We start from the raw sequence: 12,399 nt of genomic DNA, 5'->3' as shown, positions 1-12,399 counted from the left end.
GTGTCAATTCAATTGTAAATAAATATGCACCTAATGCAGGAGAACCTATATACATGCAGCAAATATTAAAGGTATAAAGGGAGAATAGGCACAAAGGGAGAACTGGACAGTAATACAATAGTAGTAGGAGGCTTTAACACCCCACTCCACTTACATCAATGGACATATCATCCAGACAGAAAATCAGCAAGAAAACACTGGCCTTAAATGACTCATTAAACCAAATAAACCATATATATATATATATATATATATATATATATATATATATAAAACATTCCCTCTGAAAGCAGCAAAGTACACATTCTTTACAAGTGCATATGAAACATTCTCCAGGATAGATTGCATGCTAGGCCACAAAATAAGCCTGGGGAAATTTAAGAAAATTGAAGTCATATCAAGTGCTTTTCTAAGCACAAAACCATGAGCCTGGAAAGCAACTATAAGGAAAAAAGCTGCAAAGAGCAAATCTGTGGAAGCTAAACAAATGTTACTAAACAAGAAATGGATCATTGAAGAAATCAAGGAAAATCATAAAATACCTGGAAACAACTAAAATGAAAATAATAATCTGAAATCCATAGGATGCAGTAAAAGCAGTTCTCACAGGCAAGTTTATAGTGATACAAGCTGACCTCAGGAAACAAAAATCTCAAATAAACAACCTAGCCTTACACCTAAGGGAAGTAGGGGGAAAAAAAGAACAAAAAACCCCAGAGTTAGTAGAAGGAAAGAAATCATAAAGATCAGAGCAGAAATAAATGATATAGAGACAAAAAAAAAATAGAAAAGTCAGTGAAACTAAGAGCTGGTTTTTTGAAAAGATAAAATTGATAAGCCTATAGCCAGATACATTAAAAAAAAAGAGCATTTTATCATGCTCAAAATGATAAAATCAGAAATGAAAAAGACATTATAGCTGATACCACAGAAATACAAATGATCACAAGAGACTACTGTGAACAACTATATAGCAATAAAATGGACAATCTAGGAAATATAGGCACATTTTTAGAAATGTACAGTGTCACCAACCATCAGGGAAATGCAAATAAAAACCCCGATGGGATATCACCTCACACCTGTCAGAATGGCTGTCAATAAAAGGAAAACAAATAACAAATGTTGGTGAGGAAGTGGTACAAAAAACCCTTGTACAAAAAACCCTTGTACACTGTTGGTAGGAATGTAAATTGGTACAACCACTGTGAAAAACAGTATGGAGGTTTCTCAAAAAACTAACGATAGAACTATCATTTGATCCAGAAATTCCACTCCTGAGTATATTCCAAAAAACCCCCAAATACTAATTTTAGAAGATATATATTTACACCCCAGTATTCATATCAGCATTATTTACAGTTGCCAATATATGGAAGTAACTTAACTATCAACAGATGAATGGATGAGAAGATATGATACACACACACACACACACACACACACACACACACACGTTGAAAATAAAATACTACTCAGCCCTAAAAAGAACAATATTTGCCATTTGCAGCAACATGGGTGGACTTGATGGCATTATTCTAAGAGAAAGAAGTCCAACAGAGAAAGACAAGTACTGTATGCTATCACTTAAATGTGGAACCTAAAAAGTGTAACAAATGGGAATATAACAAAGAAGCAAATACACAGATATAGAGAACAAACTAGTGATTATTAGTGGGGAGGGAGGTGCAGTATAGTGGTGGGGAATGAGAGGTACAAAATATTTGATGTAAGCTAGGCTACAAGGATATATTGTACACATGAGGAGTATAATCAGTGTTATTTTAACTCTACAAGAGTGTAACCTTTAAAATTTATTTAAAATATATATAAGTACATTTAAAGTTTATCTCTTTTCCTAAATATTGGCCTCTAAGCTCCCTTTCCCCCTTTTTTAATTAAAGGAAAAGAATTGTGGAGAAATTTAGAAATCTTTAAACAATAGAAATAATTTATAGTGATTTTTTTCTATTTATTGTGATGAAAGGGATCATTTGAGTCATGAATTGTTCTTCCTTAGTCTTATTTCTATGTGCTGCAAATTAAAAAAAATTTTTTTTTTATTGAGGTACAATTGATTTACAGTGTTGTGTTTTTTTTTTTTAATTGAAGTCAGAATTTAAAAATAGCATTAATGAAACCACTTCAAAATGGTGGTGGGCTTCTGTTTTCATGAATTTTGATTAAATGTTTTCTGGTTTTTATCATAAAGACAATAAAGAGGCTTGCCTTTATTGTTCCTATTTCACCTCTGGTTCTGGTACCTGTCTTATTATATTGATCTTAAGATTTTAGATGTATTGATGGGGATTCACTTAGTCCATGATAGAAGCTGTGATGAAATTCAGGGAAGGTCTTGTAAACTGAAATCCAGAAGTGCACACAGAGTAGAGCTAGCAACATCAGTGGAAGGAACATTTAAGAACCAATTTAGAGTGTTTACTGGGCCAGTGGAGACACTGATTATATGTTTTATACATTATCTAACCAGTTCTTTCTAAAGGAGATCAGTCCTGGGTGTTCTTTGGAAGGAATGATGCTAAAGCTGAAACTCCAGTACTTTGGCCACCTCATGCGAAGAGTTGACTCATTGGAAAAGACTGTGATGCTGGGAGGGATTGGGGGCAGGAGGAGAAGGGGACAACAGAGGATGAGATGGCTGGATGGCATCACTGACTCGATGGATGTGAATTTGAGTGAAATCCGGGAGTTGGTGATGGACAGGGAGGCCTGGCATGCTGCAATTCATGGGGTCGCAAAGAGTCGGACATGACTGAGTGACTGAACTGAACTGAATCTTATTATATGTTAAAGTGAAAGTGAAAGTGAAAGTGAAGTCACTCAGTCGTGTCCGACTCTTAGCGACCCCATGGACTGCAGCCTACCAGGCTCCTCCATCCATGGGATTTTCCAGGCAAGAGTACCGGAGTGGGGTGCCATTGCCTTCTCCGTATTATATGTTAACTATATGATAAATCTTTATGCAGTTTTTTTTTCTTTCATGTTTTAGAAGAAAGCTCTTTTTTCCTCCTACTTTTCAGAAAAAACAAGGAGAGAAATGACAGCCAAAGGTTCTACAGGAATGGAGGTTCTGCTGTCAACATTAGAGGTTGGTCACTGATATGCTTTAATTATGTAGCTGTTAATACCAACTAGTACTGAGGGAAAAAAAAATGAAGTACAGAATTTTTATCCTAGTGGAAGAGCCAGTGAATGGGAGTTTGTTTTATTTTTTAGATTATTCACAATGGGGATATAAGCATTCTGATATATATTAGGTAAATCTCTAACTTTATTTCCCTATGGTTGTAATGATAACCCTATTTTAAATCTTAACATTAAAAATAAAACACTAATTGGAAATAAACCTTTAGCTTAAAAGATTGAAATTGGAAATTCTCACTTACTATGTTAGTTGCTATATATTCATGATTAAGTGTACTTCATACATTGGTTGCATAACTGTTGATATTAATTACATTTCTGTGCTAGTATAAAAGTTTGTGGTGGATCAGCAGGACATGCTCAGAATCAAGATTTTATATTTTATTCAGTGCAATGTTAAGAATAAGGATTAAGTACATTGTACACCTTAAACAATGTTATATGTCAAATTATATCTCATTAGAACTGGTGGGGGGGGGTGGGGGGAGGAGGGGAAGATCAGGGAGTGAGTTGTTGTTATTCAGTTGCTCAGTCATGTCCGACTCAGAGACCCCATGGACTGCAGCACACCAGGCTTCCTTGTCCTTCACTGTCTCCCAGAGTTTTCTCAAACTCATGTCCGTTGAGTCGATGATGCCATCCAACCATCTCATCCTCTGTCGCCCCTTCTCCTCCTGACCTGTCCTTCCAGCATCAGTGTCTTTTCCAGTGAGTCAGCTCTTCACATCAGGTGGCCAAAGTGTGTGTGTGTTGTGTCTGTGTTTTGGATGCACCACACCATGTGGCCTACAGGGTCTTATTTCCCTGACTAGGGATTGAACCTGTGCCCTTGGCAGTGAAAGCACAGAGTCCTAACCACTGGACCACCAGGGAATTCCTGTTTTTTGTTTTTTTTGTTAAAGTGTAATTAATTTACAATATTATATTTTTTATAGTTTCAGATGTACAGCATAGTGATTCAATATTTTTGCAGTTTATACTCCTTTAAAATTATTATAAGATAATGACTATAAATTCCCTGTGCTGTACAATATATTCTTGTTGCCTGTATTTTTTACATAATAGTTTGTGAGTCTTAATTCCATACCCCTAACATGCCATTTTCCCCATCGGTAACCACTAGTTTGTTTTCTGTATCTGTGAGACTGTTTCAGTTTTGCTTTATCCATTTGTTTGTATTCTTTTTTAGAGTCCACATATAAGTGATAGCATATAATATTTGTTTTTCTCTCTGATTTATTTCACTAAGCATACAATTTTCTAGGTTCATCCACATTACTGAAAATGGTAGAGTTTCATTATTTTTTTTTATGGCTGAGTAATATTGTTTGGCTGTTGGTGGATACTTGGGTTGCTTCCATAGTTTGGCTATTATAAATAGTACTGCTGTGAACATTGGGGTTCATAAATCTCTTCAAATAAATGTTTTTGTTGCTTTTATTTTTTTGGATACATACTCAGAAGTCAATTGCTGGATCATACACTTGTTCTGTTTTTAGTTTCGAGAAACATTCATACTATTTTCCACAGTGGCTGCACCAACATACATTCCTACCAGCAGTGTACAAAGGTTTTTTTCTTCCACATCCTTTGGAAAATTTGTTTTTTGTGTTCTTTTGATGATAGCCATTCTAACAGGTGTGCGGTCGAACCCCGGTGTTTTGATTCGCATTTCTATAATAATTGTCCTTGCATGTGTGTGTGTAAAGTCGCTTCAGTCGTGTCTGACTCTTTGCAACCCCATTGACCATACCCCTCCAGGTTACTTTGTCCATGGGGTTCTCCACACAAGAATACTGGAGTGGGTTGCCGTTTTCTCCTCTAGGGGATCTTCCCAACCCAGGGATTGAAGCTCTGTCTCTTATGTCTCCTGCATTGGCAGTGGGTTCTTGCCGCTGGTGTCACTTGGGAAACCATAATAATTATCCTTATATCTCCCATTTGTAATTCACCACCTCCCGTCTCTGTTGACCTCAATAAATTGAGACATGAACAAACAGAAAAAAGCATGGGTAACAATACATATATCAGACTGAAAAACCCTTTTAAAAAAAAGTGTAAAACAAAAGACAAAGAAGGATGTTATATAATAATAATAGGATGAATACAAAAAGAGGATATTAAGTTCATTAACATATATGCATTCAATATAAGCACCTAAAAATATAAAGCAAATACTAACGGACATGAAAGAAGTAGACAGTAATGCTTAACAGTAGGAGACTTTAACACCCACTGACTAGACCCTTTAGGTATGCCTAATTCAAATCCCTTACAATTATCCAGTGGAAGTGAGAAATAGATTCAAGGGATTAGATCTGATACACAGAGTGCCTGATGAACTATGGATGGAGGTTCATGACATTGTACAGGAGACAGAGATCAAGACCATCCCCAAGAAAAAGAAATGCAAAAAAGCAAAATGGCTGTCTGAGGAGGCCTTACAAATAGCTGAGAAAAGAAGAGAAGCGAAAGCAAAGGAAAAAAGGAAAGATATACCCATTTGAAGAGTTCCAAAGAATAGCAAGGAGGATAAGAAAGCTTTCCTCAGTGATCAATGCAAAGAAATAGAGGAAAACAATAGAATGGGAAGGACTAGAGATCTCTTCAAGAAAATTAGAGATACCAAGGGAATATTTCATGCAAAGATGGGCTCAATAAAGGACAAAAATGGTATGGACCTAACAGAAGCAGAAGATATTAAGAAGAGGTGACAAGAATACACAGAAGAACTGTACAAAAAAATCTTCATGACCCAGATAATCACGATGGTATGATCACTCACTTAGGAATGCAAAATCAAGTGGGCCTCAGGAAGCATCATTACGAACAAAGCTAGTGGAGGTGATGGAATTCCAGTTGAGCTATTTCAAATCCTAAAAGATGATGCTGTGAAAGTGCTGCGCTCAATATGCCAGCAAATTTGGAAAACTCAGCAGTGGCTACAGGACAGGAAAAGGTCAATTTTCATTCCAGTCCCAAAGAAAGGCAATGCCAAAGAATGCTCAAACTACCACACAATTGCACTCATCTCACGCTAGTAAAGTAATGCTCAAAATTCTCCAAGCTCAGCCTCAACAGTACGTGAACCGTGAACTTCCAGATGTTCAAGCTGGTTTTAGAAAAGGCAGAGGAACAGAGATCAAATTGCCATCATCCATCGGATTATCAAAAAAGCAAGGGAGTTCCAGAAAAACATCTATTTCTGCTTTATTGACTATACCAAAGCCTTTGACTGTGTGGATCACCACAAACTGTGGAAAATTCTTTAAGAGATGGGAATGCCAGACAACCTGACCTGCCTGTTGAGAAACCTGTATGCAGGTCAGGAAGCAACAGTTAGAACTGGACATGGAACAACAGACTGGTTCCAAATAGGGAAAGAGTACGTCAAGGCTGTATATTTTCACCCTGCTTGTTTAACTTATATGCAGAGTATGTCATGGGAAATGCTGGACTGAATGAAGCACAAGCTGGAATCAAGATGCCGGGAGAAATATCAATAACCTCAGGTATGCAGATGACACCACCCTTATGGCAGAAAGTGAAGAAGAACTAAAGAGCCTCTTGATGAAAGTGAAAGAGGAGAGTGAAAAAGTTGGCCTAAAAGTCAGCATTCAGAAAACTAAGATCATGGCATCCAGTCCCATCACTTCATGGCAAATAGATGGAGAAACAGTGGAAACAGTGACAGACTTTATTTTTTGGGGCTCCAAAATCACTGCAGATGGTGACTGCAATCATGAAATTAAAAGATGCTTACTAAGGCAATGCCAAAGAATGCTCAAACTACCGCACAATTGCACTCATCTCAGACGCTAGTAAAGTAATGCTCAAAATTCTCCAAGCCAGGCTTCAGCAATACGTTAATCGTGAACTTCCAGATGTTCAAGCTGGTTTTAGAAAGGGCAGAGGAACCAGAGATCAAATTGCCAACATCCGCTGGATCATCGAAAAAGCAAGAGAGTTCCAGAAAAACATCTATTTCTGTTTTATTGACTATGCCAAAGCCTTTGACTGTGTGGATCACAATAAACTGTGGAAAATTCTGAAAGAGATGGGAATCCAGACCACCGGAGCTGCCTCTTGAGAAACCTATATGCAAGTCAGGAAGCAACAGTTAGAACTGGACATGGAACAACAGACTGTTCCAAATAGGAAAAGGAGTTCGTCAAGGCTGTATATTGTCATCCTGTTTATTTAACTTATATGCAGAGTACATCATGAGAAACCCTGGGCTGGAAGAAGCACAAGCGGGAGTCAAGATTGCCAGGAGGAATATCAATAACCTCAGATATGCAGATGACACCACCCTTGTGGCAGAAAGTGAAGAGGAACTCAAAAGCCTCTTGATGAAAGTGAAAGAGGAGAGTGAAAAAGTTGGCTTAAAGCTCAACTTTCAGAAAACGAAGATCATGGCATGTGGTCCCATCACTTCATGGCAAATCAATGGGGAAACAGTGGAAACAGTGTCAGACTTTATTTTTTTGGGCTCCAAAATCACTGCAGATGGTGACTGCAGCCATGAAATTAAAAGACGCTTACTCCTTGGAAGAAAAGTTATGACCAACCTAGATAGCATATTGAAAAGCAGACATTACCTTGCCAACAAAGGTCCATCTAGTCAAGGCTGTGGTTTTTCCAGTGGTCATGTATGGATGTGAGAGTTGGACTGTGAAGAAGGCTGAGCACCGAAGAATTGATGCTTTTGAACTGTGTTGTTGGAGAAGACTCTTGAGAGTCCCTTGGACTGCAAGGAGATCCAACCAGTCCATTCTGAAGGAGATCAGCCCTGGGATTTCTTTGGAAGGAATGATGCTAAAGCTTAAAGTCCAGTACTTTGGCCATCTCATGCGAAGAGTTGACTCATTGGAAAAGACTCTGATGCTGGAAGGGATTGGGGGTAGGAGGAGAAGGGGACGACAGAGGATGAGATGGCTGGATGGCATCACTGACTCGATGGACATGAGTCTGAGTGAACTCTGAGAGTTGGTGATGGACAGGGAGGCCTGGTGTGCTTCGCTTCATGGGGTCGCAAAGAGTTGGATATGACTAAGCAACTGAACTGAACTGAACTCCTTGGAAGGAAAGTTATGACCAACTTAGACAGCATATTATAAAGCAGAGACTTTACTTAGCCAACAAAGGACCATCTCTTCAGTTCAGTACAGTCCCTCAGTCGTGTCTGACTCTTTGAGACCCTATGAACTACAGCATGCCAGGCCTCCCTGTCCATCACCAACTCTTGGAGTTCACCCAAACTCATGTCCTTTGAGTCAGTGATGCCATCCAACGATCTCATCCTCTGTTGTCCCCTTCTCCTCCTGCCTTCAATCTTTCCCAACATCAGGGTCTTTTCAGATGAGTTAGCTCTTCGCATCAAGTGGCCAAAGTATTGGAGTTTCAGCTTCAACATCAGTCCTTCCTATGAACATCCAGGACTGATTTCATTTAGGATGGACTGGTTGGATCTCCTTGCAGTCCAAGGGACTCTCAAGAGTCTTCTCCAACACCACAGTTCAAAAGCATGAATTATTTTGTGCTCAGCTTCTGTATAGTCCAACTCTCACATCCATACGTGACCACTGGAAAACCATAGCATTGACTAGACAGATCTTTGTTGATAATGTACTTGCTTTTTAATATGCTATCTAGGTTGGTAATAACTTTCCTTCTAAGGAGTAAGCGTTCCTTAATTTCATGGCTGCAGTCACCATCTGCAGTGATTTTGGAGCCCCCCAAAATAAAGTCAGCCACTGTTTCCTCATCTATTTGCCATGAAGTGATGGGACTTGATGCCATGATCTTCGTTTCCTGAATGTTGAGCTTTAAGCCAACTTTTTCACTCTCCTCTTTCACTTTCATCAAGAGGCTTTTTAGTTCTTCACTTTCTGCCGTAAGAAAGTGTCATCTGCATATCTGAGGTTATTGATATTTTTCCCGGCAATCTTGATTCCAGCTTGTGCTTCTTCCAGCCCAGCGTTTCTCATGATGTCCTCTGTATATAAGTTAAATAAGCAGGGTGACAATATGCAGCCTGACGTACTCCTTTTCGTATTTGGAACCAGTCTGTTGTTCCACGTCCAGTTCTAACTGTTGTGTCGTGACCTGCATATAGGTTTCTCACGAGGCACATCAGGTGGTCTGGTATTCCCATCTCTTTCAGAATTTTCCACAGTTTATTGTGATCCACGCAGTCAACGGCTTTGGCCTAGTCAATAAAAAGCAGAGACTTTACTTAGCCAACAAAGGGTCATCTTTTCAAGGCTATGGTTTTTCCAGTAGTCATGTATGGATGTGAGAATTGGACTATAAAGAAAGCTGAATGCAGAAGAATTGATGCCTTTGAACAGTGGTGTTGGAGAACACTCTTTAGAGTCCCTTGGATGCAAGGAGATCCAACCAGTCAATCCTAAAGGAAATCAGTCCTGAATATTCATTGGGAGGACTGATGTTAAAATTGAAACTCCAATACTTTGGCCACCTGATGTGAAGAGCTGACTCATTGGAAAAGACTCTGATGATGGGAAAGATTGAAGGTAGGAGGAGAAGGGGATGACAGAGGAAGAGATGGTTGGATGGCATCACCGACTCAATGGACATGAGTTTGAGTAAACTCTAGGATTTGGTAATGGACAGGGAGGCCTGGCGTGCTGCAGTCCATGGGGTTTAAAGATTTGGACACGACTGAGTGACTGAAGTGAACAGGACATTGCATGCTAAAACAGCAGAATACATAGTCTTTTCAGGTGCACATGGAAACTTCTCCAGAACAGATCACATATTAGGCCACACAGCAAGTCTCAAAAAATTAAAAGGCACATGAAAATATATACAATAAGGATACTGATAGTTTATGGTGAACGGTATCGGATTTTTGATCTCTGAAGAAGTTTTGGCTTCAGGACCAGGGATCAGGCTTTATCACTCAAGAGCTTTTGTGTAGCAGGGTTTTATTAAAGTATGAAAAGTGACAGAGAAAGCTTCTGACATAGACATCAGAAGGGGGATGGAGAGTGCCCCCCTGGCTAGTCTTTAGTGAGGGAATTATATACTTTTTAATTTAGCTATTACAGTAAATCAAAGAATGTCTCAAGGTTGTAAAAATTTTACCAGATCCACTCCCACAATTTACATTTTAGAATAACAGGATTAGAAGTTAACGATAGAAAGATCCTACCAGACCCACTCCCATGATATACATTCTAAGAACAGGATTAGACAGGTTTTCAAGAAGGAAAACTTCCCTGGTGGCTCAGATAGTAAAACATCTGCCTATAATGTGGGAGACCTGGGTTCAATCCCTGGGTCGGGAAGATCCCCTGGAGAAGGAAATGGCAATCCATTCCAGTATTCTTGCTTGGATAATGCCATGGACAGAGGAGCCTGGTAGGCTACACTCCACGGGTTCACAGAGTTGGACAGGACTTCACTTTCACTTTCAAGAAGGGGAAATTGTCCTCACGCAGGATACCTTGTTGTTATATAATCCTTAGTACAGAGTTTGAACTGAGTTGTTTGTTGTGTAATCATCAGTCCTGGGCTTAAAGAAAGAAAAAAGTTTATGTGACTAAGACTAAGGCATGTAGAGGAAAAAGTCCTTTCCTCCTCCTTGAGAATTCCAGACCTCTTTTTCCTGGGACTCCCCAACTTCTTATCAACCTACCTAGGAATTGACTCTTTATTGGAGTCGACTCTCTCAATACCTTATTGTGTTAAAGTGGCATGTTAAAGTCCCCTACTCTTAAGTATTATTGTCAGTTTCTTCTTTTGTGTCTGTTAGTATTTGCTTTATATTTTTAGGTGCTGTATATTGAGTGCATATATGTTAATGAATTTAATATCCTCTTTTTGTTTTGGTCCTTTTATTATTACGTAATTCCCTTCTTTATCTTTTGCTTTACCCTTTGTTTTAAAAGTTTTTTGTCTGATATGTGTATTGCTACCCATACTTTTTCTGTATGCTCCTGTCTCAATTTATTGAAGCAGAGATGGGAGGTGGTGAATTACAAATGGGAGACCTATCTGGATAAGGCCTAGAGATAACAGTGTAACTTCCATTTGGGTTTCAGTGGCTTGAACTCAATCACGTGTCCCAAAACTAATTACAAAAGAGCTGGAAAATGTGGTTTGGCTGTGTACCCAGGAAGAAGATAAACATAGCAATATTGCTCCTGTAACAATCCGTTCTTTTCTTTAACAAATGTTTGTCTCTCATTCTTCCAACTTCATCCCCAGTGAGTCAGTGGTCCAGTTAATAATACCCTCAGTGCTAAGACAAGGGTCTATGCGTAATGTGTGGTCCTCTTTCTGTTCTGGATTTGATTTTTTGGACCCATTAGTTTCTGCCCTTAAATGGTGAAGCAGAGACAATATTTGTTCCTTTTTGGAAGGAGTTAAGTCCCATTCTAGTCACTGATGCATTGCAATTCTGAAATTTGTCTAAATAAACACTGTAAAATCCTTCTATTCTGAGATCAGGCAGTTTCTTGAATAGGCCACAATTCTGTTGTCTGTCTATTTTTCTTTATCCAAACATTGCTTTTAGTAAGAGAAATATAACCATAGTACAGTATTTAAACATTTTTTCTTATTAGATTGTTTGTCCAGACCTTGGAAAATATTAATAATTACTCTTCAACTTTACTGGTAGGAGTGTAAATTGCTCCACTAAGAGCAAGTTAATAATACCTATCAAAATAAATGTCCATATCATTGACCCAGAAATTCCAGGAATTTCCCATGTACAGTTGTACTTGCTTCCCTGGAAATGTATGTACTTGGTTTTGGTTACAATTTTTTAATAGCAAAAGATTTTAAATATTTAAATGTCACATTGATAGGTGGTTACCTGACCAATGACATTGCCATCTAATGGAATATATCAGGTAGAATTATATCATTTGGAGAAATCTATATATAAATGTATATTTACTTGGATTTCTTTTATGTGTGTACATTATCTTGCTGGATACACAAAAAATTGATAATGCAGTTACTTTTTGAGAGGGGAGTTCAGTGACTGATAATCACCATATATACATTGTCATGCCTTTTATATTTTGATACATTTATTTGTATTATCTACTTGGTAGAAGTTGATATGTCCAAATAACAAATTAATTCCTGTTGATATTAATAGCTCAGATGATTTGCAAGAATTTTTAAGAGCAGTAAAAAGAAACTGAAGTGATATATGAGAATAGTGAAAACCTAAATACATTTATTCTTAGA

The 12,399-nt window shown here is 38.3% G+C and overlaps 1 protein-coding gene across 6 annotated transcripts in view; it reads left to right on the top strand.

The window, feature by feature from the left end:
* The window catches only part of AGTPBP1 (ATP/GTP binding carboxypeptidase 1), a 194,384-nt gene that overhangs the window by 44,741 nt on the left and 137,244 nt on the right, over nt 1–12,399 (top strand). For 5 of the 6 annotated variants that reach the window (XM_025281964.2, XM_025281965.2, XM_025281962.2 and 2 more), the window contains one exon: nt 3,042–3,109. The exons of the other annotated variant lie outside the window; for it this stretch is intronic. In XM_025281964.2, the coding sequence (XP_025137749.1) occupies nt 3,042–3,109 (68 nt within the window). The remainder of the gene's footprint in view (nt 1–3,041; nt 3,110–12,399) is intronic. 6 annotated transcript variants of the gene reach the window in all.

Source organism: Bubalus bubalis, chromosome 3 (assembly GCF_019923935.1).
Source record: "Bubalus bubalis isolate 160015118507 breed Murrah chromosome 3, NDDB_SH_1, whole genome shotgun sequence".
NCBI classification, from domain to species: domain Eukaryota; kingdom Metazoa; phylum Chordata; class Mammalia; order Artiodactyla; family Bovidae; genus Bubalus; species Bubalus bubalis.
This window is presented reverse-complemented; position numbering and strand designations above follow the sequence as displayed.